The sequence below is a fragment of the Mustela lutreola genome, chromosome 7 (assembly GCF_030435805.1).
Source record: "Mustela lutreola isolate mMusLut2 chromosome 7, mMusLut2.pri, whole genome shotgun sequence".
In the NCBI taxonomy this organism is placed as follows: Eukaryota; Metazoa; Chordata; class Mammalia; order Carnivora; family Mustelidae; genus Mustela; species Mustela lutreola.
Window position 1 is genome coordinate 30,860,240 of NC_081296.1, and position 27,834 is coordinate 30,888,073.

General features: G+C 41.4%; 1 protein-coding gene across 7 annotated transcripts in view; it reads right to left on the minus strand.

Annotated features, from left to right (window-relative positions):
• The window catches only part of ATP10A (ATPase phospholipid transporting 10A (putative)), a 192,945-nt gene that overhangs the window by 43,336 nt on the left and 121,775 nt on the right, over window positions 1-27,834 (minus strand). For all 7 annotated transcript variants that reach the window (XM_059180235.1, XM_059180234.1, XM_059180232.1 and 4 more), the window contains 5 exons: window positions 14,784-14,869; window positions 5,223-5,329; window positions 4,688-4,819; window positions 3,475-3,605; window positions 1,643-1,895 (listed from right to left, as the gene is read on the minus strand). In XM_059180235.1, coding sequence (XP_059036218.1) covers window positions 1,643-1,895; window positions 3,475-3,605; window positions 4,688-4,819; window positions 5,223-5,329; window positions 14,784-14,869 — 709 coding nt within the window. The remainder of the gene's footprint in view (window positions 1-1,642; window positions 1,896-3,474; window positions 3,606-4,687; window positions 4,820-5,222; window positions 5,330-14,783; window positions 14,870-27,834) is intronic.

Here is a 27,834-nt window from a genome sequence, read left to right on the forward strand (position 1 = left end):
TCTGTGGTCTACAATGATACAACGATGTGACCCCTCAGTGATACCCTCAGTGTTGCTGGGGAAGACGGAGGCAAGAAGCAGGTCATGCCTCATTCTGGGCACACAATGTCACCAGACAAGAGATCAGAGATGGCCCAACCCACTGTCTTGATATATGTGAACTAGGCTCATTGTACAAAGTCAAAGTCATCTTAATTCATTTTACTAATAAGATCTAAGAGGTCAGGTCATGGGCAGTAACAGCTGAAGTTGCTCTTGGTCTCAGGTGCATGTCAATGACTGATGACAGCACTTCTTTCAAACATGCAGCAGAGAGGCCTGCATGTTTTGGTCTTCACTAGAAATGCTTTCCTGTGTCTTCTAGGGGCAATGCAATCCTTTGGTTTTATGATAAGCATCTGACAACTGTCAAAATTTTTCTGTAATCTTAGTTGGGATTCCGCCCATGGAGCCTCACGTCCAGCTTTCAAAGGCTGCTTCTGACCCAACTTCAGACCTGGGTCTCTGGCTCCTTTATAATTAGGCTAAGCTCTGCTTTTAGGCAAATGGGACTCTTCTGCACAAGGCTGAGGAGTTATGGAAGGGAGAGTGTGAGGGGGACAGATGGACAGTTATTGACCATGTATTTTGGGTGGCAAATAAAACAATAAACATAGTGGATAAGTTCCTGTGACTTCTGTTTAATATGATTACTTTAATTTTACATAAAGGGCCTTACTGGATATCATAATTCTCAGTCTCATGAAACTCACAAAAACCCCATGCCTCTTACAGATCTTTCCCGCCATATCCCCCTAAAGAACAGCTTCCTAATTATGTCCATGTACTAATTCCTGTTCTTTATTTGCTTCTGTTCCCATGGCAAGACTTCCTTCACATTTTCAGATGCTGTTGCAGGAAAAAGAGGGAGTCCAAGCTGCAGAGCTGGTTTACCTCTCAAAGGTACCACGGCACCACAAACACTACTGTGGCACCAAGACCCTTATCATGGTGTCCTCTCCTGGGTCTGATGGGTGTTTAGTCATACCCTCCACTTATGAAGTGGATGGCTCCTGTAGGGGTTCAGGGAGGACAGAGGCAGCAAAGGATAAAGAAAGGAGAGTTGGGAGGAGCAACCACCATAAAATTCAAATGGGTGTGATATTTCATTCCAGCTTTCACGAACAGCATTTTCTAAGGCAAAGAATACAGCATGAAATGCCCAATGCCTTTCTGAGACTTTCAGCTAATAACAAGAGGACTGACAGGTGACAACAAAAACAACTCTTCATTTCTTGGTGTGGTAAAGAGACTGGGTGCCTCAGAAATGAGTGTCTCAAGAATGCCCTCCTTGGTTCTCTTGCCTGGCAGAAAATGAGTGTTTTAAGCAGATGCCCACCACACTGAGATACTGCAGTGAATAGGGCGCTGTCAGAAACATGGAATTCTGTATTTGTTTCTATAAATGCTGCCACACTTCAGTCTCCTGAGTTGCTCCAACAGCCTTTCCATGTTTTATTCTCGCTCAAAAATCAGCAATCTCTAAAGTTTGTATGTGTGTGTGTGTGCGCACATGTATGTGTGCCCAGGCATGCGTGCATGTAGCTTTGACAGAGCGGCTCTCTGTCCAGCCCAGACTGGGAGTCCCCACCCCCAGACTCACCATTTGCATCATGGGAATATTCTATGCCAGACACAGTGCATCTTCGGAAAACCATCTTATTCTCAGTTAAAGTGCCAGTTTTATCTGAGAAGATATACTGTATCTGCCCTAAGTCTTCCGTGATGTTCAGAGCTCGACACTGCAGCTGTGAGTCTGTTTCTTCATCATACAACTCTGTATCCTGATGAATGAAGTACACTTGGCATACTTTAACAATTTCAATGGAAACATATAAGGAAATTGGGATCAAAACCTAGAAGACATAAGGCATACACATGAACACTTAGGAGGACTAGGGAGCTGCAGAAGTAGTCCAAACTACTCAAAGGACAAATGACTACAACCACAAGTAAATAGGGACTATACTGTACCTTTAAGAGCTTAACCAGGTTGGTTTAGAGTCAGTATTGGAAAAGTATGAGGATATTGGCAAAAAGTTTAAACTAGGACAGCCTATGGTGTCACTGCAGAGCAGAAATCCACTATCATGTCTGGAAGAATGGTAACCATGGCTTGGATAGAAGCAAGCATTTTCGTATTACTAAGTTGTGCTTGAGAGAAGCTAGGAAAGGAAAGAGGAGAAAGAAAGAGAAAAAAAAAAAAACACAAGGCACAGTCAGAGTCCTCATAAGCAAAGTCACCTCGCACCACAGCGGCACTTGGCCCCCAGGCTCTCCCAGGGCTCCTGGCAACAAGAGCTTCCCATCCCGCAGACACAACCCCATGGTTCAGAAGAGAGAGTCCTTCCAGAGGCTGGTTGTGTTGAAGGACAGTTTCTGGCATCTTGTACAATACAGAGCAAAGGGAGGAAGGCTTTGGGAAGAATATTTACAGTTACACTTTGACAATTTAAGAATAATCTTCATGAAGTCAGTGTTTAAATTCTTTTTAGTAACAGTATTGAATTGATGTTCATGGGCTCAGAATATCATATCCAGACAGACTAACTGGGTTCTCCTGGTAACTTAATGTTAATGCAACATCTACCATACTACCACACTACTCTAGTGCTACTACTACTACAAATCTAGAATGAAATTTGCATTCATAAAAAAACTATTTGGAAAGTTCCTGTTGTATGAAACAAATGTGTGATAAAAGACAACAGATCTCCTCTCATAGATAAAGGCTAAGCAGAGTTCCTCTGTGAACTTTGTGTTCCTAAGATGACACTCACTGTCCCTTCCCTACTCTTAAACAAGACTTTTGGGCATAGATTCTCACTTAGTGATGGGGAATTGCTCATGAGGCACGTGAACTAATAATACTAATGGTAATAATAATAAAAATAAAAACCAATGCTGCAAAATGCAATGTGATAGCCTGAATTGAATCTTGGAACAGATAAAGTACATTACTGTAAAGACTAGTAGAAGCCAAATGACATCTAGAATTTATGGCAAAGTACCAAAGTTGGTTTCTTGGTTTCAAAAATTTACCATAGTAATGTAGTTAAGTTCATATCAGGGGACTCTGGATAAGGGACATATTGGTACTCTCCGCACTATTTTTTGTAACTTATCTGTAAATCTTAAAATTATCCCAAAATAAAATTTAGGGTCTTTTTAAAGAAGTGATTGAATAGAAAAATAAAGCACAATTACCCAAAAACCAACCTTGCAAGGCCTAAGAATCCTAGGAAAATGTTAACTTGAAAAGCACCCAAAAAAGACCCTATAGATAAATTAGGTAGAAAAGTAAGAAGCAGCACATTAGGTAGATCTGTGGTCCTCCCAGGACCAGAATTTATAGGACATTCTTAGCAGAGTATGATAACTTTAAGTTCTTATCAGAAAATTAAGCAATTATCAAATGGTACTTAATACTGTTACCTGCAGAACTATTATCATTGTCAAAAACGAGTAGACTGCAGCCGTGACTGGGGATAAAGAGCTGCCGTCAGACTCAGGGACATCAAATAATGATTTCTTCTCCTGATACCGCCGTACCCACAGTCCGTGTCCTACAGCAACATCAAAAAGAAACATCATTCATCCAATGGGAAAAATAAGAAACCACTAGTACAAATTAAAGCAAAATTTTAAGACTATGGACACAGGCACACTGGGTCTCATTAGCCTGCCCTGCCATGTAAGAAAGAAAAAGGGCACGGCAGGGACTGTTGGCACCCACAGTTGGATTGCTGGAAGGCACTGGTTCTTGACTCTCCCTTGCGTCAGGCACTTCCCATGACTGGCACTGAAAAGCACACCGGTCATGAGGCAGAAACTGGGTATGGGCTGGCAGCTAGCAATGGGAAATCCCAGAAAAGGAATTTCCCAGCATGTGCCTCACAAAACACGTCTTGTCAGTAGGCCTACTGCCTGTTATTGACCCTTGCTATAGATTCAAATCGCACATGTCATGGACTCTCAAAAGCCAGTGGAAATGCACATTATTTCTTCTCCTGGGTCCCATGCCTATCTGATAACAGAAGCCCTTTTCATGACCCATACCTGTGTCTTTCACCACTGAGCTCTAAGACCACATCACACCTGTCCGCTTCATGATGGTAGCTAGAAAGGGAATGTGGTGATGATCATTTACACAGAGGCTCAACACAGTTCCCTGCAAGGTACTCCCAAGGCAGCATGCCAGGTCTGGAGCCCATCAAAGGCTGGACAGCACCAGAGTCCATGTGCAAGCTAACTGCTAGCCCTTTCTTAGGACACAAATGCTTTTTTTTTTCCCTTTTCTCGGAGAGTTCTGATTAGGAGCATTTGTACTTCTCTTGCTCTGTTATTCTCAGTTTATCACCAGGTAACTAATACTTCTGCTGAAATCATAACTGCTGTGATTAAACCATTCTTCCATCCAAGAAGTTCTAAATTTGAAAAGTAGCATTACTTTGTAAAGATCATTCATCTAGGCCTCTCTAACATGGCCTGTACTGATGATGCAACCAGCCCTTGAGTCTAAGTGGATGACAAACGTGTGTTTTAACTTTAGAGAGGTGGGTCAGAATGAGTGGCCGGCAGCCCACTGGGCTCACCTGGAGGCTGTCCGGCAGTGCCCTTTTATTTGTGACCCATGAGAGAGACTTACCGACCGCAGAAAACAGAGACATACAGATGAGGAGGAGGACACACCAGAGCACATCGCAGTTCATCTGCCTCTCAAGCTGGCTGCGTTTGTAACGGGGCCCGCTGTTGTTCAGCAGAGCCTTGGTTTCATGGCCTGTGCAGGGAGCAAGAGGGATGTGATAAATCGATGCCCAGCAGCGAAGTGACCACATGCCCCGGCCCACGGACTGAAGCATAGTGCTGCCGTCCATTCATACTTACAGGATAGACTCAGTCAAAATCACAGGGTATGAAATGAATCCCAAAACGTAACAACCATGGAGAAATAATGGGAAGAAATCAGTTAAAATGCTAGGAGAGAACACTTTTCGTTGAGATACTACTAGAAATTTTTCTTCTTTCTGTTTTCTGGGCTTTCTAATTTTTTACAATGTCTACATGCTACTTGCGTAATCAGAAAAAAAAAAAAAAAAAGGCAAGGAGCAATGTTCAAGGACACCCAGCACAGGTGGCAAGCCCTCAGCGCCACAGACCACATGGGCCATGGCCATGCCTACCTGCATAGATGACGATGCCAACGACAGCTTCCGTGTTTCTGATTGTACACCCTCGCAGCAGCAGGTTTTCTTTATACAGCCCAGCCTTCTTCCCATTGTCATGTATCCTGTAGAGGAAAAGGTGGCAGGCATCACAGGGATGTTCTCAAGCACCTTGCATCTCAACCAGCACTACCTGGGGAAAAGAAGATCTGGATGCTGGGAAGAGAAACAGGGAACTCCAGGAGTGAGTGGCTTGTCTCCGTGGATCTCTGCAAGACCTGAGAGGGAGCTTTGCTCACTAGTAAGTGGGCTTCTAGAAGTATCTCAACAGCTGGCTGTTTGTTTATTTTGTCCATGGGCTTTGTGAGATAGTAAGATAGATATATCTCTTCCCCTGTTCCTGACACAGGGCTCCTAAAAACCCTGCTATATACGGTGCTACCAGGATCTTTTGTTCTAATACTTAGTCTTTGACTCCAGTTCCCAGAAAAGGACTCCTAAAACTCTTGTAATTTCCCAGTGATAAGAGCACTAGGAACATCTCTGAACCCAGTTTTTCCTGACATAGGATACTACATCCTTTTTAATTTCCTGGGAGACAGGAGTAGGTTTTGATCTTATGAAGACATTCTGGATGGACTCCTGGTTGTGGTTTAGTCACCAGAAAGATGAAGGCAGGACTAGAAACTTAAGAGTTTTCAGCCTCACCTTCCATTCTCTAGAGAGTGCAGAGGAGCTGGAAATTAAATTAATCATAGATTGTGCCTATATGATGAAGCCTCCATAAAATCCCAATACCAAGGGGTTCGGAGAATCTCTGGGTTGGTGAACACATGGAGATGCTGGAAGAGTGATATGCCCAGAAAAGTCATAGAAGCTCTGCACCCCTTCCCACATTCTTTGCTCACACATCTCTTCCATTTGGCTGTTCACCTGTATCCTTTATCATATCTTTTTATAATAAATGTAAACAGTAAGCTAATTGTTTTCTGAGTACTGTGAGTTGCTCTACAAAATTAATCAAACCTGAGAAGGGGACTATGGGAATGTCGGATTTATAACAGATCAGTCAGAAGGACAGGTGACAGCGTGGACTTGCGGTTGGCATTTGGAACAAGGAAGTCTTGTGGGACTGAGCCTTAACCTGGAGGATCTGACACTGTCTGCAGGGAGTTTCAGAATTGAGTTAAATTATAGGACACCCAGCTGCTGTGACAGAATTGCTGGATATGTACGAAAAACCCACATGAGCAAATTGCTGTCAGCATCACAGGCTTGTTTTCATCACAGGGACAGACCACAGCTAGAGAGGGCAGACCTGGGAACCGTAAGACTGAGTGAGAAGTTGGCCAGGGAAGGTTGCTCTGTGGTCTTATGCCTGTTTCCTGCTCATCGTGGAGAACACTGCTCCTCATCAGTACCTTGTATTGTCACAAATAGACAAATTTTTCTTTTTCTTTAAGCTTTTATTTAAATTCCAGTTAGTTAACATACTGGACTTTAATATTTAATATTATTATACATTATTTATTTGTTTATATTTATATACATTTTATATATTTATTTATTATATTATTTAATATTATTTTCAAGTCTACAATACATTTTCAAGTCTGCAATATACTACAATATAATACCCGGTGCTCATCACAAGTGTCCTCCTTAATCCCCATTGACAATTTAATTCATTCCTCCTCCAACTTCCCCTCTTGTCACCATCAGTCTGCCTATAGTTAAGAGTCTCTTTCTTAGTCTGCCCCTCTTTTTCTCCTCTATGCTTACTTGTTTTGTTTCTTAATTTCCGTACATGAGTCAAATCATACGGTATTTGTCTTTCTCTGACTGACTCATTTTGCTTAGCATAATACACTCTAGCTCTAACCACATCATTAGAAATTGGCAAGATTTCATTCTTCTTATGGCTGAGTAATATTCCTGTGTGTGTGTGTCTGTCTGTCTGTCTGTATTTCTTCTTTATCCATCAACTGATGGACATTTGGGCTCTTTCCATTATTTGGCTATAGTAGATACTGCTGCCGTAAACACTGGGTACATTATCCCTTTGAATTAGGACTTGCATTCTTTGAGTAAGTACCTACTAGTGCAATTGCTGGATCCTAGGGTAGTGCTATTTTTGACTCTTTGAAGAACTTCCATACTGCTTCCCAGAGTGGGTGCTCCAGTTTGCATTCCCACCAACAGAACAGGAATATTCCTCTTTCCCCACATCCTCTCCAATACTTGTTTCTAGTGTTGATTTTAGCCATTCTGACATGTGTGAAATGATATCACACTGTAGTTTTGACATGTATTTACTGGATGATGAGTGATATTGAGCATCTTTCCATGTATCTATTGGCCAATTGCATGTCTTCTTTGGAAAAATGTCTATTTGTGTCTTCTGGCTATTTTTAAATTGAATTATTGGTTTTTGGGGTGTTGAATTTGGTAAGTTCTTCATAGATTTTAGATACTAACCCTCATTATGTGAGATAATAGATTTCTGTTGTTCCAGTTGCCTGGTCTACAGTGAGCCTGAGAAAACTGAGGCATCCTTTAACATTTCATCTGAGCCTCTGAGAAGAGCTTCTCTAGTTCAAGTCTCCTGGCTTCCTGACTCATCACAACCAATCTCTTCTAAATTAAAACTGTCCCAAAGTCCAAGTGTGATAAGAGAGCTGTTTGGCAAGACTGTTCTGTGCACTGGGAAGGGTCACAGCCTGGCCCCTTGGGAAACCGTGGAGTTCAGCTAATAAGTATTCTGCATAGCTATTCTTCCTCAGAAGATATCATATCTCCCTAATCAGCACTTGCTGTTGGTAATGGGTTTTCCATATCAAGGCTCGTTCCTCCAGGGACCAGCAACCGGGCAGCAATCCATCAGTTCAAACAGAGGTGCGAGGTGTACTTGTTGCTGCCCAGTTGTCCCCAGGACCAGAGGCAATAGGGTGAGAGTTCAGGGACCTTGGAGAGCAGCCAGCTGCTCTTTCCTTCCCCTGGTCACATCACCTCCAGCACCTGGGCCCTTTCCTTCCCCTGGTCACATCACCTCCAGCACCTGGGCCCTCCTCTCTTCTCCACCCCAGATAGTGGTCCACCCTCACACACCCTGACCAGCACTCTGACCACACCAAGAGTACCCTTCTTGACCACTCTTTCCTCATTTTTACATCTACTCAAATGTCAGTCCTTAATTTTACCCTCCTCCCTGGTTATTTCTTGAATCCATCTCCTTCTCCCTCCCTCTGTGCATCACTGCCCTAATTCAGGCTTCCAAGATTTCTCTGTTCAGAGACTACAACATACCCTCTGCTGGCCTGGATGCCACCAGCCTTGGTCCCTCCTGTCCATTTCTCACACAGTCACCAGAGCAACCTTTCAGTGTGTGCACCTGAATGTTGCACTCTCCTGGGAGATTCTGTGTGATCTCCTTATTTCTTCAGGCTTCACACACATAGCCCAGCTGATTCTGCAGCATCTTTGTGGGCTCTTCCTGTGCAGGCTTTGGGCTCCAGCCACCTCACACTGCACATCCTTCTACCCATGCTGCCTCTCACTGCAGTGCAGCCAGTTAGTCTAGAGGAGCCTAGCCTACTAGCCTGGGGTCACATTTTATAAACTTCAGGAAGGTTTTCTGGGTTAAGCTCCCCAGGCCTTGCAGCCAGGAAACTCTACAGTATTCTTTGATGCCTCTTTGTTTGTGTACACTTCTAAACATGAGCTTCTCAAATCTTATTCTGTTTGGCACCCCTGATATCTATCTCTAAGCCTGGCAAATGCTGAAGGTTGCATTGTCCGCAGCTTTAGGTTGGGTCCATCCAATGGTTATGTCATAAGGACAGGGCTGTGAAAACAGGCAAGGGAGGATGACAAACTCATTCCTTGGCTCCTTTTGGGGAGTGAGTATTGGGCTGGGTGTGTCCCTAGACTAGGGCTATGAGCCTCCCCAGGTAGCCCCCTTGACATGAGTCCAAGTGGCCATTCCTGCCCTGGGGCCACTGGACCTCACAGTGGTGGCAGCTCCGCTGCTACTAACTCTTGTGGCTCCATCCACTCCTGTTTCAATGGACCTTAGCAAAAAGACCCCTCTCCACATATGTGAATCTGAGTGCCAGATCTGTTGCCCGAGGGAACTCTGAGTGACACACAGAGAGAAAGAAATCATAGAAGAATTTTCTTTAAGTTAATAGTTGATCAAGTTTTTATCTAATGTAAGTGCAGAAATAACTCAATTGTGTGTTTTATGTCAATGGTAGATTTTCTTGAGATATAAATGTCAATTAAAGGTGTCAAGGTAAAATAAATTTTTCTAGTTTTAACGAGTCCAATTGGTACAGTTCATCTTAATGCCTGGTCATTGGTAATGAGTACATCTCGGACATAAACCCATAGTTCCATCCAGACACTGGGCTGGGGGGTGGTAAGGACCCATGAGGGCTCTCGTGCTGCTGTCTCTTACAGGTGACAGTGGTGCTGGAGTGTGTCATCTGCAGGGCAGGGAGACTACCCCAACAAGCATGAACAAGTTTGCAATGGCCGTTCCCAGCCCTAGGTGGTCCTATAAGGCTCTGAAGCATGCAGGGAGGGAGCTCAGGACTTACTCTGTAGAAGACTTTGGGATCAGAAATAGAACCTGTATGTACAATTTGAAATGGAATTTTATTTCAGACTAAACCAACCAACCTCTCTGCTTTATTCCTAAAGGTAAACGAAAATGTTTGATTGACTGGTGGCTTCAGAAATCACCCACCATATGTCATGAGGTTGGCTGAGCACAGCTGAGCTGGGTGCTCTGAGCTGCTGGGGCACACAGTCACCGAGCTGGTCTCCATTCACAGGAGACCATTCACAGGAGACCATTCACAGCCCAAAGAGGCTGCAATGCCTTGGTTCAGGGAGAAGTAGCCCACAGGGGTGGAGAACAGGATTTCGTTAGTGCTTAACTGTGGGATTGTATTAAACAATGGTGAGCATTAAGGTGCCCTTGAATAATGAAGGTCCTAACACTTTTTAAAAAAATTTTAACAGCTTGAGATACATTTCACATACTATAAAATTTACCTGTTTAAAGTGTACAGTTGACCATTTTGTTCTTTTTTTTTTTTTTTTTTTTTTTATTCACACAGCTATCACTACCAGGTAATTTTAGAGCACATTTTCCACCCCAAAAGGAATCCCCATAACCACTGGCAGTCACTCCCCATTCCCCTTCCACACCTCCAACCCTGAAAATTACTAACCTGCTTTCTATCTATAAAGACATTCTTATGAAGACATTTCATCCCAATGGAATCACATACCATGGCTAATACCACTCTCTTGTCCAACATGTTATAATACACCTCATGCTTCCTCCACAGACAGTTAAAGGATTATTTCTGTTGTTGCCGTGCACATGAATTTCTTTCTTTCTTAATTTCTAAATACATGATCTTACTTTTTCTTGGAATATTTCAAGCCTATCTTAGAATTTCTGTATTTTCTTACCCATATACTAAAACAATTAAAAAAAGGGAAAGAAATAATTCACCTCATTCGTCACCATATTCTTTTCCTTCATTCTCATGTCAGCCACTGTTACTTCCAACATTAGGAGGAAGTCATGTTAGGAAATGTAGAATAATTTGCCTAGTGAGTGGGCAAAGCTAGAATTCAGACTTGGGTCTTCTTGCTATAAACCCAAGCTTGGGTCTAAATGCAAATGGCTAAAGTTTTGAGTTCAGATTGGCTGGTCCAAATATGAGTGAAACTGGTATTGCTGGTATAAAGGGCAGCTGGGCTTGGCCTGGGCTCCCTGGCTGGAGTGAGGTCACAGGACAGCAGCTGAGTCAAGGCTGAAGGGAGGCCATCCTCAGCAGATAATGAAATCCAGCAAACCAGCCTACGAGGGAACTGGCTGCTGATCTGCTCCCTGGGTCTAAACTGCAGATCTACCTCCCAAGTTAGCCCCACCCCGAGCATAAGGACCAGTATGGGAACGTGGCCTCCCTTCTCTCAGGGGAGGAACAGGTGCCCCCCCCCCCCCAGACACTCCACTTACCTGCCCCTACTCCCCTCACTCTTTCTGGAGCACTTCAGCCTGGCTAGGGAGTAGAGCTGCTCATGCTGGTTGCAGCACAGCACCAAACGGAGAAACTTTAACACACAGTCACCTATGTCCCACCTCCTGAGACCCTGCCTCAGTTGGCCTGCTAGGAGAGAGGCCCATCGGCATCATGACCTTCCAGCGGCCAATCCAAAACAACTGGCTTGGTGGAAATGGTAAATCACAATTAAACCAGAGTCCAAGTATGCAAAGACCTGAACTGGTAGCCTGGCAGCATCTAGACTAGCAGGATTTGGGACCAGGCTTGGAGGTGAGTCTCACTGCAGATGACAGGGTGGAGAAAGTATGGCAAAACTAGGGAGCAGACTGGGGAAAGATTCATGCAGCAGGCAATTGTCCTTCTTGCCTTTCTTTCTCAGGAGACGGACCAGTGAGGTCACTCATGTTAAAAACGTTTGTTGGAGATATCTGCTGCAGAAGCTGAGTAAGCCTTGCTGGCTGGGGGGCAAAATGACATCCACTCAAGCAGCCATCTGCCAGAGAATGCAGAGGCTGGAGGTGCCAAGTCAGCTAAGGGCTTGGTGCGGAGGTGGTGCAGGCACTGGGGATAAGCAAGGAACCAGGGGATGCTACCTCTCATTGATCACCACCTCCCCACACCTGAAAGTCAGCATTGCCCATATGGAGATCTCCACCAGTTGGGCTTTTTGCTATCTTCTCTTTTCCTAGTAAAAGTCCTTCCCCTTTTCTTCGAGGCTTTCGTCTCTGGCCCTGTTTCTCCTTTTTAGGCCACATTTCTAGAAAGAGCAGAGGAAAAATATAATTCCTCTTTTACCTCCTGCAATCTGTACTCTGACCGTCTCGGTCTACACTCTGATGGTGTGGCCTTTCTGTTCCTTAAGGTGCCCCTGGAGTGTGGCAGGCAGATTTTCTCCTGAATGTCCCTGCTCTGCCTCCATCATTGGACATTGCCCTTGAAACCACACCCTTATCACACTTAAGGAGGCTTGCTCCTGACTGTGGGTTATTCTGTCTTTATTCCTTTCCTTTCTTCCCTAGCCCTTTGTCCCATGTTCCCAGGCCTGTTCCCCGACTTCATAGATGACCTCTGGGGCAGAGGGTCCTCAAATATTTATCTTTAGGCCCTACTCCCCTGAAGTTCTGTCCACATTGACTCCATCTGAGGCACTTGCCAGCTCCTCAAATTCAGGAAATCTCAAAACCCCATTACCTTCTTTCTATGGCTTCTCCTAATACTCACACTGAAGACAAATCACCCTCCCTTTCCAACAGCAACTCTTTCTCTGGACACATTCATGTTCTCTTATACCTCTCTCCTGATCCTTTTATCTTCCTGCTCTATGGTATTATCTGTAACAGTAATAATATTAACAATAGTAGCAATGACCGTAATAGTGGTAAATATTTATTAAGCACCTTTCTGAAAGCTTTCTGGTATTAAATTGATTAAACTTTGCTCCAAGGACTTGAGGGGGCTCCCATGATTCTCCCCATTATACAGATGAATAAAGTTAAATAGATTGTCTAAGGTCATCTAGCTAAAAGTGTGGGCTCCAGAGCCTGCCAGCCTCAGTACTAAGCTGGATTTGTTTAATATCCTATGACAAGCATAGTTCCTGGAGGGCACGACTGAGAGCTGTTGACTTAGGGTTGAATCCCTTTCAGTGTTAATCCAACTCAAGAGCAGGCAACAAAAGTGTGAGAATAGTCATCAGAGCACAGGAGCACTGCATCTTTCAGAAGTCTGGAGGAACCCCTATAGAAGAGAAGACAGACCAGACAGACCATAAGAGAGGAGTACAGTCTTTGGTGAAGGATGTCTACCCTTTTTCTTTGGTAGAGTTGACCTCACAAAATTACCCTAACAGCAAGAATGTGCATAGAATATTCCCCCTAGAAGATGCCTTCACCAACCTTCAAGATGGTTATTTTAGGGTCTTTGGAAACCCAGCAGCTGTTTCATTTAGATGATGTGTCCCTGGAGCTTCACAGTGGTGCTGAGAATGGTGCCATGGGTGAAGTCTGGGAGATAATGGGTCAGTGGGCCTACAGAAGATGGTCCAGGGGGTCATGGGAGGGTGAAAGATCTATGGCAGACAAGTTAACTATGAGTAGTTGAGTATTCTCCCTCTACATTCTACATACTAAATTTTAACATTTTTCTTAATGAGTTTTATCCTCTTTTAATTGGCTCCTTAAGGGATGACCTAACACTTTCCAAATTCTGACCTTCAAGCATGGAACAGCAAATTTGGTGGGTAACTGGGTCCCCTCTTGGCAGCACACACATTTCACCATTTACTATTAATGCTTTTCATTCACTGCTCACCCCGTAGCAGGATAAGAAGTCTACAGTGTGGGGGGCACATGCAACAGTGCTAGGTATGCCAGTGAGCCTGAAGACTCAAACATATACTGAGAGGTCTTGGAAATGGAGCCTACTTCCAGAAGCAGAGTATCCTGCCTCACCCCCACATGTCTGTGGGGGCTACTATGTGCCTGGACCACAAAGCAGTTAGAACAGTCAGTTTGTACCTCAAACAAGAAAGCTGGCAGAGAGAAGGCCCCAAATTCTCCACACAGGAGAACTAAGCCTAAGAGAGCAGACTAAGGCTCCAAGACATCAAGCAGTGAGTCAAGGCAGGTCAGACCTACAGTCCTTCAGGTTCTTGCATACATATCTCATTCATTCCCTGTGAGGCTGCCCCAACATCTTTGGCATCCAACTAAGCAACTCCATGCTGATGCTCCCTCTTCTATCCCATTGTTTTCCCCAAGTCAAAGGACTAAACACACACACTCAGTATGACTGTTATTTCTGAATGAATATGAAAGTAGAGAGACTAGCATATATGTCCCCCGTACACATAGCCCAGCTTCTGTAAGTTCACCACATACCAAGCCTGTGTCATTTATCCACCTTTTTTGTCTTCCCATTTTGGAGCAAGGGACTGAACTACTTGACACATGATAGACTGTACTTATTTTGTTTGTTTGTTTATTGCCTCTTTTTTCCCCTAACTAGAATGAAATAAACATGAAGGCGATAATTTTTTTTTTAACTATTCAGTTCACTGCATTACTCTCAGAGCCCTCAACAGGGCCTATCATGAAGCAGAGGCTCAACAAATACTCAGTGACTGAGTACCTAAGTGAATGAATGAATGAGATTCTACCCAGACTCCTCCTGGGTAGCCCCCATGCTTCCATTTAATGGGGCTATGTGTAGTCAGTCAACCATACTTCTCTTGTTCCCCTCATCCAACCTGGGCCAGCTAGAGGAAGGACAAGCTGTATTTATTCATCATAGGCAGTGTGGGCAAGTTTCTACTGCAGATAGGATCTTACAAACTAGTCCCAGAAGCAACCAAGAAGGCTCAGCAATGGGCAACATTCCTAAAAGGCTACACATGTGGCAAAGAATACTAAATGCTTATTTTTGAAGTGTGTGTGTGTGTGTGTGTCTGTGTATCAAACAGAAGATCAAGCTCAAACATATGTACAATACTCACATGCAACCACGAAACCTAGTCAGGTCGTTGTTTGGCTTCTCACACTCGATTACGCTGGTGAACATCAACGGATTGAATTCGGAGACCTAAAACAACAGCATGCATACATTAGAGAAATCTGGGCTCAGACCGTTCCACTCTAAAAGGCACTTGTTCTTTGGTCTCATATCCACATGGGGCAGGGAAATTTCATGGACGGAGTCTGCCCGGAAACCTCTGCAGAATGCCAATGGGCACACAGCACTTAGCTCATGCTTTCACATCTTAATACTGAATGATAACTGATCATTGTAGAATGAATAGCAATTAATAGAACAGTACTGGTGAGTAAGTGAGCTGGAAAGGATTATAGCTCTAATGAAAATAAAAGACTAAGAGATAACGGCAAAGGAAGCCACTAATGATTGAAAGGGACGAATGAATTTTTTGAAACAGACCAGCACCTTCCAATTTCCTATACAGATTAGAGAAGCGAATTCCATCTGGAAAATAGGAACTTATAATAAAATGACATTTCCTCAATGTGCACTAAAATTTTTGCACAGATATTTAATGACATACACTTAATAACAATTTCTGTATTATTTTACTTGATGAAAAATGGCAGCTCACCACAAAGTCTCTCATTGAGAATTTTGCCACTGAGAGATATAACACTGCCATAAACCATATGACCAGATTAGGAGTGGAGTGAAGGAAGGGAGAAGGAAGGAGAATGGGAAGAAGAAAAATGGGAGGGAAATGCAGGGAATAGGCCTTTAATATATATAACTATCATTAATGGATTTTTTAAGAAATTAGCTCTCATTGCTCAGACTTGTCATTCCCTTTTATCTACCAAGTGTCACAACATGATGAAAAGTTGAATTGTCTTTGCTCACACAAGTAAATAATCACATAAAAAGTGCAAGTGGTTAAAAATCATAGCAATGGCATAAATATTGTTAACACCACCCCAGGTGATTATGACTCTACCACAACAAAATAGTTTCCTGCACAGAATACAGCCATAAAGGTAATTACTCAAACATCAGTTCTTACTGTTTCTCAGTGCATCCTGTATATTAAAAAGAGAACTCACTGGATAATAGTAGCTCAATTCAATAGCTGAAATTAAAATGCCATTTTAAAAAACTCTTCTTGAGGTTTAATTAGCCATCAGCCTTGCTCCCCTTGGACTGAAATGGCCTCTGGCTCTATTTCTAGAGTGAGGCTATGGGTCAGGCTGCCTTGAGTTCATTTAAAGCCATCTGAAGTATCCTGAAGCCAGTTGGTTGCCTTTTTCAAGGCAGACATTTGCAGATGCAGCATCCAGGATAGCCTTGAAGGGACTGAGTTCCACAGCACACCAGGATTATTCTTGGCAGACAAGACGGGTGTACTTAAAATACTCTGTCTGTTTGTTATTCTTTATCTCTAAGAAAAATGTAATGTGAATGGCTCAGAAATGGTAGGACATTCCGTCTCTGGACTCCAGTGCTGCATTCAGAACGTTCTATCAATAACCATGTGCCTTGAGGAATGTGCACATCCAAGGCTCAGGTCGCCTGGTTTCATCTGCTTCATCTGGAGTTGGGGAGAATTTTGAGGATTTTTAGAATTGAAGGGATCTTCAGAGACTGTTATAATTCAACTGTGTAACCACTACCATCCTCACCCCCCATCCCAGAATTTATATGTTGAAGTCCTAAACCCCAGGACCTCATGATGTGCCCACACAGGACCTTTAAAGAGATAAGTTAAAATAAGTCATTAAGGTGAGGCCTAATACAATGTGACTGGTATCCTTCTAAGAGGAAATTTGGATACAGACACATACTGAAGAAAAAGGGAAGAGATGACTTCCCAAAGAAGGGTTCTCGGAAGAAACCATCCTGTGGACAAACTGGTCTGGAATTCCAGCTTCCAGAACTGTGAGAAAGTGAATTTCTGTTGTTTAAGTAGCTAGACTGTGGTATTTTGTTATGGCAGCCTTAGCAAACCAATACAGAGACCATCTCTTAGTTTCTCATTTTAAAAAAGTCTCACATGCAGAGTACATTTTTTGGGTAGGAAAATTCTACTTATATTGATTGTTTCTAAGTAAACTGATGATATAATAGTACCCCATTTAAGAAATATATTTATTTATTTCTCACTCATCTACCTACCCATCTGTTTCATTCCAAACTGGCTTCAAGGTCATGCTCTAGTCACTATCATCTGCCAAACTTTTTCAACACTGCATGGACAGAGTTAGAGGATTAGAGGATCCCAACCCATCCTTCCATTCTGAGCTTGTTAAATCCATTAAAAAAAAACCAAACAAACAGAAAACACTTCCTCTTGGGGAAGATGAAAAAATTCTGGAGGTAGATGGTAATAATGGTTACACAACAATGTGAATAAAATTAATATCACAGAACTGCGCACTTAAAAATGGTCAAAATGGTAAATTGTGTGTTATATGTATATTTTTACCATAACAAAAAGAAAGTTAAAAAAAATCGATTGTGAAGAAAGGAATACATACCTATGCTTTTTTTTAAAAAGATATTTAAACAAGTCTTTAAGTTTTAATATTTTAAAAAAGATGCTTCCTATTAAATATATCCTGGTTTGATTGTTGATATCCACCTCCTTCCCATCTTCAGCAATGCCTGTGCATGTAGAATTAGCAGAGTTCACCCAAAAATGGAGTTAAAAAAAAAAAAATCAGGAGATTTGAGATTTAGTCCTAGTTCTTCAGTTTAATAAATGTGAGACTGTTAGCAAGTCAAAAGAGACCTTTTAGACTTGGATTTCTGAGGTCTCCAGAGCTCTATGAATCCACCAATCCACAGAATGCAGAGGTGATTTTAATTCACACCCATGCTGTGACAACGTCAGTACTGGGAGTTGCTGCAGAAGCATCATTGCCTATGAGAACATTCTCGTACATGCAGGCCCTCTGACTGAAGCTACTGGCCTTCTGCAGCACCACTCAGCATGCCAAGCACCTTGGGCCAAGCGTAGCTGATGACATCACTCAGTGCAGAGCAGGCATGTCCAAATGAGTACCTTACTGGCCATATTTTCTGCTGCTATACTCTGAGTATTTCTCAAGCTTCTTTGGACAAAGTGATTCAATCTTACTGCATGAAAAGGAAGAGGCAGGGCAGGGACACAGGAGAGAGCTCTGCCCTTGAACTTGAATTTTTGTTAGAAACTGCAGCAGCCAAGGGCCTAATGAGCCAAGTCACTCCAGCAGATGGTCCTTTCTTCAGAGGCCCAATGCTGATCACCCCTCATGCTTAGTACCTCTTCCAGGTGCTGATGCAGATACTTCCAGGTGTCTATGCAGGTGCAGGTCCCCTGTTCAATCACATGGGGGAGGCATGATATCTAACTGAGCAGTACCCAGACTGTTCACTGAATGAAGGCTTGATTTACAGGGAAGAGTCTGTTACCAGTCTTATATTTCACATTTTGTGTTAACTGAATTACTAATAACTGTTTAGGAAAAGTGAAAGTGCACTTCCTTCAACCTAAAACAAAACAGTGATACCTAAAAGGACATTTTCAGTCCATCAAAGAAGACACCACTATTTTTTATCATGAGAAGAATGAAGTGAACCAGTTTAAACTGCTTTGAAAATGGAATAAGCACATGCTTCCGGAGACCCCACCAGCTCTCCATGTAAAGATTTCAGAGTGAGGCTGTCTGTCCTGGTTTCTGGATGACATGGTCCAGAGAAGCCTGGTGAGAGAATGTACCAAGCCCAGCAATCAGCGACAAGACACAGAAAATACACATGCTCCTTCTGTCCTCTGCACCTGGGACCCTGTCCTGAAACTGTCCTTCGTGTCACTCATCATGATGCAACTGGTCACAAGGGACTGACGGTTTCCCCTCCACTTCCAGCATCAACATCACCACCCCACATAGGGATGCCTGCAGGCACCTGGGGTGGCTCAGTTGATTGAGCATCCAACTCTTAATTTCAGCTCAGGTCAGGATCTCAGAATTGTGAGATGGGGCCCCAATCTGGGCTCCATGCTCAGGGGTAGTCTGCTGCTTTCCTTTTCCTTCTGCCCCTCCCCACAGCTAGCATGCACTCACACTCTCTCTATATATATAAAATAAATGAATTAAAAAAATTTTTTTTTACAAAAGCTGATTACCCTGTATTAGCTGCTGCCATAGAGGATGAGATTCACATCCCAGTGTAGCAGCCAGGCTCTGCCCGGGGTTGGATGCCACCCCTCCCACTTCCTATTCCTGCCACTTGAGATATTAGGCTCAGACCTTTTTGCATGGATTCCTTTGCCCTCCCACAGTACTCCACCTGGCTAACTGCCTCTTGTATTTCAAGAAGTGACAGCTCCTTGCCCTAGGCAGGACAGACAGGTGCCACTGCTGTGAGCTTGCTGGCTTCATTCATGCTTCACAGACTTTAGGTTCCCTGAGGCAGGAGCTCTATGCCCCTGAGACCAGCACAGAGCCTTATGCACACATGGACCAGGGTGACGGGTGCTTATTTTGCAAGGATCTCATATATCACAAGCTTCCAAACAGACCTAGAGTTCTGTGCTGGGCTCCTGAGGCCTAGAACCTCTGCCTGCCAGGTGTTCCCTCACCTGATGCGGAGACAAATAGGACTGTCAAGGGGGCTGGTAGGGCTTCTCTGTGTTTCAGAAACTCAGTCCCTCTTTGGTACAAGTGCATTTCATTTAGTAGCAATGTAAAAGAATTTCTTCACAGCTTCTAATCTAGCTGTTTATTTATTAACAAAGGGTGTTCAATATCTGAATTAACTTAGGCAAAGCATTTTAACCTAAATTAATGGAAAAATTACTGCAACCCTTTCGTTCTACATTTTTAATCCAATTTATGTTTACCACATGACTTTTTAGTACCTTGGGAATTAAAGGAGGGCAGAAAGCCCAATACTGCATGAACAAATGAATGAATAAATTTACTTATTTACTGCAAAGATTGCATTGCCAAATCAATATTTTCAAGTAGTTAACCTGAAATGGGAAAGAAATAGTCTGTCATGTTCACCAATGTGTCCCTTGGCACATAGTCAGTACTCAATCCATCAAAAAATAAAAACCTGAATGAAACTGTAGGCATTCTGGTACTGGTAGCAGGAAATGTCAAACATAAAAGAACCTTAATTCAAAGTAATCTTTTTCTAATCACTTTCATAGATTCAGTGTTCTAACACTAGGAGTTTATGCCCTGATACAAATGATCACGAAACATTTAAATAACCATTTACTCTATAGTTGCAATAGATGTGACTATATTATCCAATGTGTCCTAAGTATGTTAGTGTTTATGTAGGTTGGTTATGCAGCCCATGAAGAAGCAGTGGGAGGCATGTAGTACAGCTCATGACGGTTTCTGTGAGTGTCACACTCCCTCCTGATGCCATTGTCATCTCCAGGGAAACAAAGCTGGCCAGCACCATGGGAGGAGCATAAGGGCCTCAGCAAGCCTTCAAAGAGGCTTCAGGAACCTCAAAGCCTTTGACAGCTCACAGAAACACTGATCAAGGGGTATCAATTTGCTGCTTTCTTTTTCTAATTGCAAATTTTCCTGTCCCGAGTACAAGGATCATGTGGACCTCTCTTTGAAAGTAGAAATCCAGCCTTGCCCTCATTGAAACAGGAGGGGCAACCTCTCCCTTCCTTTCCCTGCCTTTTTATCCTTTCTTCTCTAGCCTCCTTGCTGTCTTATACTCAAAAACCTCAAAGCGGTAGTTTAGATGGTGGGAAAATTCAAAGGCCCAGAATGCCAGGTTTGAGCCTAAATTCTCAAAATCAAAAGCCTTTCTTTCCCTCATAGCTATGACTGCTTCGTGCTGCCTTCATGGACTGTGACTGACAGCAGAGCTCCTCCACTTTTTCTTTTATAAATATGTTAAGAGTATCTAAGGACAGGCAGCAAGCAACAGGAGTTGCTTTATAGAAAACCAACTTCAAAACCTAAAGGAGAATTGTATATTAAAATTGCCTTCTTAAAAGAATCTGTACTTAATCCAACAAGGTGCCACCATATGAAACACGTCTACAGCAATGCTGCTGAGCTAATGTGCACTGCCAGGTTATGAGTCAGCCTGCCTGTCTCACAGCCACGAACCTCTTTGCCCCTCTTCCATCATTATCTGTGGGCATGATGGAGTGAGCAAAGACAGGGCTGTAGGTATAGACCCATCAAATTCTGGGGATCACGAGACAGATATTCCAACTGAAGATAAGGTGCTCTCCTCTCACCAGGCAGCACAGAAAGAATTAGAGACATCTAGAATGAAGTGACCTCTGAGGGCAGATCCCAGTGGTAACCATGTAGGAAAAAAGTCATACTGCTCATGTTAGAATAAAATCAGGATGGGGGACTTAAAAAGAAGAGGTCAGTGAAGAAAGTCTTGCATCACCCAAGGAAGTGACCCTGAGACCAAAATGGCACAAGACTGTGAATGCTAATGCACAACCAGGTGAGCTCAGTCCTCAGATTCAAAAGGAAGACCATCCAGCATTAAGGACTGACAACTGGGACCAAACGTCATATTTAGGGCAAAAAGAAACACAGGGGAAATATTAGAAACACTTGAACAAAGATACCAGAGATTTAACCAGAAGATAAAGAATAGTCAAACCACCATCTAATAAGGACAAAAAGTCCAGAGAGCTGAGACTGGTCTTGGGGGCCTCTTTCCTCTCACAGGAACCTACAGTTTCTGAAGGAGGTAGTTGGGAAATTGAGCAAAATTAGACAAACCAATGTTGGAGTTTAGATTCCTATTGTTGCCATAACAGACCATAAATTTGGTGGCTTAAAATGACATGTGTTTTATTATAGTTCTGGAGGTCAAAGATTGGAAATAGGTCTCACTTGGCCTAAAACAAAGTGTAGCAGGTCTGCATTCCTCCTGAAGGTTCCAGGAAAGAATCCATTGCCTTGCTTTTTCTAGCTTCTGGAGACTCCCCTTATTCCTGCCTTATGGCTTTCATCTGTTTCTAAAGTTAACATCAGGGAAACCAAGTCTTTCTCCCACTGCATCGCTGTGTACTCTTTCTCCTGCTTCCTCTTTCAGTTATAAAGCTTCAATAATTCAGGATAATTAAGAATAATCTATCTCAAGGACAGCTAATTAGCCACTTAAATTATATTTCCCTTTGTCATATAACATTACCTATTCTCAGATTCAGGGAATTAAGACACAGCCATCTTTGAAGGGTTATTATTCTGCCTCCCACTGAACTCACCAACAGAAGGGCCTGATAAACAGCTATGTCTTTTTAGGGGACCATGAACAACTGAACCACAAAGAAAGAATGAACTGGAAGAGTGAGCCTTCGTGGAAAGTGGCACCCAGCTTAAACCCAGACTATCTCAAATCCTAAAATTTGGGATTTGATGGATAGAACCTCCAGATACTGAACAAGACTAACTAAAGTCCTTTCTTTTATTTATGCTTTAAAAGATTTTATGTATTTATTTGACAGAGAGAGAGACAGCAAGAGAGTGAACAAAGCAGGGAGAGCGGGAGAGGAAGAAGCAGGCTTCCTGCCTATCAGGGAGCCTGATGCAGGGCTTGATCCCAGGACCCTAGGGACCCACTCATGACTTGAGTGGAAGGCAAATCCTTAACTGACCCTCCCAGAAGCCCCACTAAAGTCCTTTCTTAATGGTGGAAAAAAAAAAAAAGTGGGTCACCTGTGGATCAGTCAGTATATTTAATCATCTGCTTTCAGCTCAGGTCATGATCCCAGGTTTCTGGGATCAAGTCCCACATCAGGCCCCTTGCTCATTGGGGAGCCTGCTTCCCCTTCTGCCTGCTGCTCCCCACCTCTGCCTGCCGCTCCTTCACCCTGACTGCGCTGCCCCTGCTTGTGTGTGCTCTCTCTTTCTCTCTCAGAAATAAATAAATAAAATCTTCAAAAAAAATGAAAAAAGAGTCATAATTCTAACCTTCAAATTTTTATAAAAAATGAAATTCTGGAGTGCCTGGATGGCAAGCCTCCAACTCTTGGTTTTGGCTCAAGTCATGGCCTCATGGGTCATGGGCTCAAGCCCTGCATGAGCTCTATGCTCAGTGCGGAGTCTGCTTGATGATTATTCTCTCCATTAGCCCCCTCCCCTGACTTGTTCTCTCCCATGCTCTCTCTCAAATAAATAAAAAAATATTTTAAAAAAATTTCCAAGTATAATTTCATACACATACTCAAAGATAAGCAGGCACAAGAGGAGATTAGACATCATCCAAAAAGAACCAACAGAAACAAGAGTAGGAATAGGCTCACAGGGACTTTAAGTTCCCAAGCTTGCCTTGATCAGGAAGTTAAAGACATTTTGGAAGAGCTAGAAACCTTAAAATGCAACCTAAGGAATTTAAAAACAACAAAAACAAAAGAACACAGACAAACAAAAAAAAAATCAAACCTGGAAAAAAAAAAATACACTGAAAGCTCAATGAATGGTTTAACAGCAGATTTGGTAACCTGAAGAAAAAAAATAGTAACCTAGAAGAAAGGTCAGAAAAAGTTTTTAAAATAAAACACAGAGACCTAAAGGCAGGAAACACAGCAGAGGGAGAAGAGACAGAGAAGACAGAAAGGAAAGGCTGGCATATATATTTCTGGAGCCCAAGATGAAGAAGAGAAAGAATTACACAGGAGCAATATTTGAAGAAGTCACAGCTGAGAACTTAGTAAATCTGACTAAAAAGCACCTACCCACACATCCAAAAACCTGAAATAGGATAAATAGAGGGAAGTTATACCTGAGCACATGGTATGAAAATGCTCAAAACCAAAGAAAATTAAGTCTTAAAAGGAAATTGAGAGCACTTGATACTGGCAGAACAGAACTAAATACTAAAAACAAAGACTTAAAAAAAAATAAAAACAAAATACTTCTCCAAAGAGTAGAGAAAATGGCCCTGATGAAAGGATAAGAAGCAGAAAAAAATAAAGTGCAACAAAAATGACCAATATGAGGGTAAAAATGAATGTGTGCTAACTGTATTAAATAATGATGATGTCTTAAGGGGTTCATAAACAGCTTTAATTATAGCACATGACTATAAAAGCATATTAAGTTAGGAGGGAATGAAAAGAAGCTTAAAAAAGAAGTTCTTGGAAATTGTCCAGGAAAATAATTAAAAATCAAAATGCAAAAAAAAGTCAATGCATATTAGATACTAGTAAGTCAAAGATGCATCTTATAATCTTTAATGTAACAACTACAGTGAGAGTAAAGGAGTGTGTAACTGGTGTAACTGCCAAACCAAGTGATAAAAGAATAGTAAATCTCTTGATCTAAAAGAAAGCAAAAATATAAAAGAAAAAAAGGCCAAAAAAAAAAAAAGAAAAAAGAAAAAAAAGGCAGATGTGGAGAGAAAAAGGAAAACAAACAGGCAGAACAAACAAAAATGAAAGAAGAAAACTTTCTTACTCAAATATACCAATATTAACATTAAAGATAAATCAAGTAAAATCATTTATCAAAAATAAACAAATTGTCAGAATTAAAAATAAACTTCAACAATATGATGTTTATAAGAAATACATCTAAAAACATACAAATACCAGAGAACAATGTGAAAAGACAAAAAGAGCTTACCTGATAAAGATTAACAAAAAGAAAGCTAGTATACCTGTGTTAATATCAGCCAAAGTACTTTTAAATAAAAAAGCATATCTGTATATAAAAGGTCAATATGAAATGACAACAGGTTTGATTCATTAGGAAAATAAATCAACATCATAAAGGCAATCTATAAAAGACCCACAGCTACTATCATCCTCAATGGGGAAAAACAGAGAGCCTTTCCCCTGCGGTCAGCAGCACAACAGGGATGTCCACTCTCACCACTGTTGTTCATCATAGTACTGGAAGACCTAGCCATAGCAATCAGAAAATAAAAAGAGGCACACAAATTGGCAAAGAAGAAGTCAATCTTTCACTATTTGCAGATGACAATACACTCTATATAGAAAACCTGAAAGATTCCACCAAAAAATTACCAGAACTAATTCATGAATTCAGCAAAGTCACACGATATAAAATAAATGTACAGAAATCTGTTGCATTTCTGTACTCCAATAATGAAACAGCAGAAAAAGAAATCAAGGAATTGATCCTATTTGCATTTATATCAAAAACAGTAAGATACCTAGGAATAAACCTCAATAAAGAGGTAAAAGATCTCTACTCTGAAAACTACAGAACACTCATGAAAGAAATTGAAGTGGACACAAAGAGATGGAAAAGCATTTCAAGTTCATAGGTTGGAAGCATAAACATTATTTAAATGTATATATTACCCAAATCAATCTACACATTTAATGCAATCCCTATCAAAACACCACCAACATGTTTCAAAGAGCTGGGAAAAATAATCCTAATATTTGTATGGAATCACAAAAAAACCTGAATAGCCAAAGTGATCCTGAAAAAGAAAAACAACGCTGGAGGCATCACAATTCTGGCTTCAAGCTCTATTACAAAGCTGTAATCATTAAGACAGTATGGTACTAGCACAAAAATAAACCCAGAGATCAATGGAATAGAATAGAAAACCCAGAATTAGATCCACAACTCGGTCAACTAATCTTTGACAAAACAGGAAAGACTATCCAATGGAAAAAAGACTATCCACTCTTCAACAAATGTGCTGGGAAAATTGGACAGCCACATCCAGTCTCTTCAACAAATGTGCTGGGAAAATTGGACAGCCACATCCAGAAGAATGAAACTGGACCACTTTCTTACATCATAGGTAAAAATAAACTCAAAATGCATGAAAGACCTAAATCTGAGACAGGAAACTATCAAAACCCTAGAGGAGAAAGAACACAGGCAGCAACCTCTTTGACCTCAGCCATAGCAACTCACTAGATACATTGCCAAAGGCAAAGGAATCTACTGGGACTTCATCAAGATGAAAAGCTTCTGCACAGCAAAGGAAACAAAACTAAAGTTTTAGTTTTGTTAGTCAACAAAACTAAAAGGCAGCCTACAGAATGGGAGAAGATATTTGCAAACAACATATCAGTTAAAGGGTTAGTATCCAAAATATAAAGAACTTGGGAAACTTAACACCTCCAAAAAACAAATAATCCAGTTAAGAAATGGGCAGAAGACATGAATAGATACTTTTCCCAAGAAGACACCCAGATGGCTAACAGACACAGGAAAGGTGTTTAACAATGTTCCTCAACAGGGTAATACAAATATGATGAGATACCACTTCACACCTGCCAGAATAGCTAAAATTAACACAAGAAACAACAGTGTTGGTGAGAATGTGGAGAAAAAGGAACTCTCTTACACTGTTAATGGGAATGTAAACTAGTGTAGCCACTCTGGAAAAAAGTATGGAGGTTCTTCAAAATATTAAAAATAGAACTACCCTATGACCCAGCCATTGCACCACTAGGTATCTCCCCACAGGACACAAACATACAAATTTGAAGGGGTACGTGAACCTTTATCTTTATGGCAACATTATCAAAAATAGCCAAACCATGAAGAGAGTCCAAATTTCCATCAACTGATGAATGGGTAAATAAGAACACATACAACACACACACACACACACACACACACACACACACACACACACGGCAATATTACTCAGCCATCAAAAAGAGTGAAACCTTGCTATTTGCAACAACATGGATAGATCTAGAGAGTTTTATGCTAAGTGAAATAAGTCAGTCAGAGAAAGACAAACACCACATGATCTCCCTCACATATGGAATTTAAGAAACAAAACAGATGTATGTATGGGAAGGGGAGGAAATGGAGCAAGGGAAATAAACCATAAGAGACTCTTAACGATTGAGAACAAACTAAGGTTTGATGGAGGGAGGTGGGCAGGGGATGGGATAGATGGGTGAAGGTTATTAAGAAGGGCAATTTTTTAAAAAAGATTTTATTTATCTATTTGACAGAGAGAAAGATCACAAGTAGGCAGAGAGGCAGGCAGAGAGAAGGGGGGAAGCAGGCTTCCTGCCAAGCAGAGAGCCCGATGTGGGACTCAATCCCAGGACTCTGAGATCATGACCCGAGCTGAAGGCAGAGGCTTAACCCACTGAGCCACCCAGGTGCCCCAAGAAGGGCAATTTTTTGATGAGCACTGGGTGTCATGCATAATTGATGAATCAATGAATTCTACTCCAGAAACCAATATTGCACTATATGTTAACTAAGTAAAATTTAAATTAAAAATAAAGGAAAATAAAAATAATTATAAGTTTACATATTTCTAATCAAAATAAGTCAAAATTGTAGCTTACAGAAATTAATAGAAACATAGGTGACATAAAGAAATCCACAATCTTGATCAGGGGCCAAATACCCTTTCTTGGTATTTGATAGAACAAACAGTCAAGAAAACCAGGAAGGTACAAAAAATTGGAACATCATTATTAACAAATTTACTCTAATGGACATAAATAAAAACTGCACTCAACAACTATAGGATGCATAGTCTTTTCAAGGGCAGGGCAGTCACAACATTTTAAAATATTGATCGTATTCTGAGCCATTAAAGCAAGTAACAAATTTCAAAAATATATTTAGTATAGAATTTAATTAAAGAAAAATCAAAAATAAGAAGAAAATTCTTCAAAATATTTGCTCTGAAATTATGGAATACAGTTCTAAATGGTCAAAGAGAAAAGTGACAAGAGAAATTGGGTAATAAGTTTGAAAATTTAAATGAAAAGGACAGATTGCTAGAAAAATGCAAATTACTACAATTTATAGTAGAAAAAATACATTATAGTTATTTAGCATTAAATAAATTGAGAGATCATTTAAATCTTTCCACAAAAAAAAATTGAATTCAGATGGTTTTACCAATGAATTTTACTAAATATGTCAGGAAGAAATAACACTCATAAAACTTTTCTAGTGATAAGAATGCTTCCCAACCTATTTTATGAAGCCACTATGAGCTTGATACCAAAATCCAAAACACATTATAAAAACAGAAAATTATAAGCCTATCTTATTTATGAAAGTATTCTTAATAAAACACTGGCAAACTAAGCCTAAATACGTATTAAA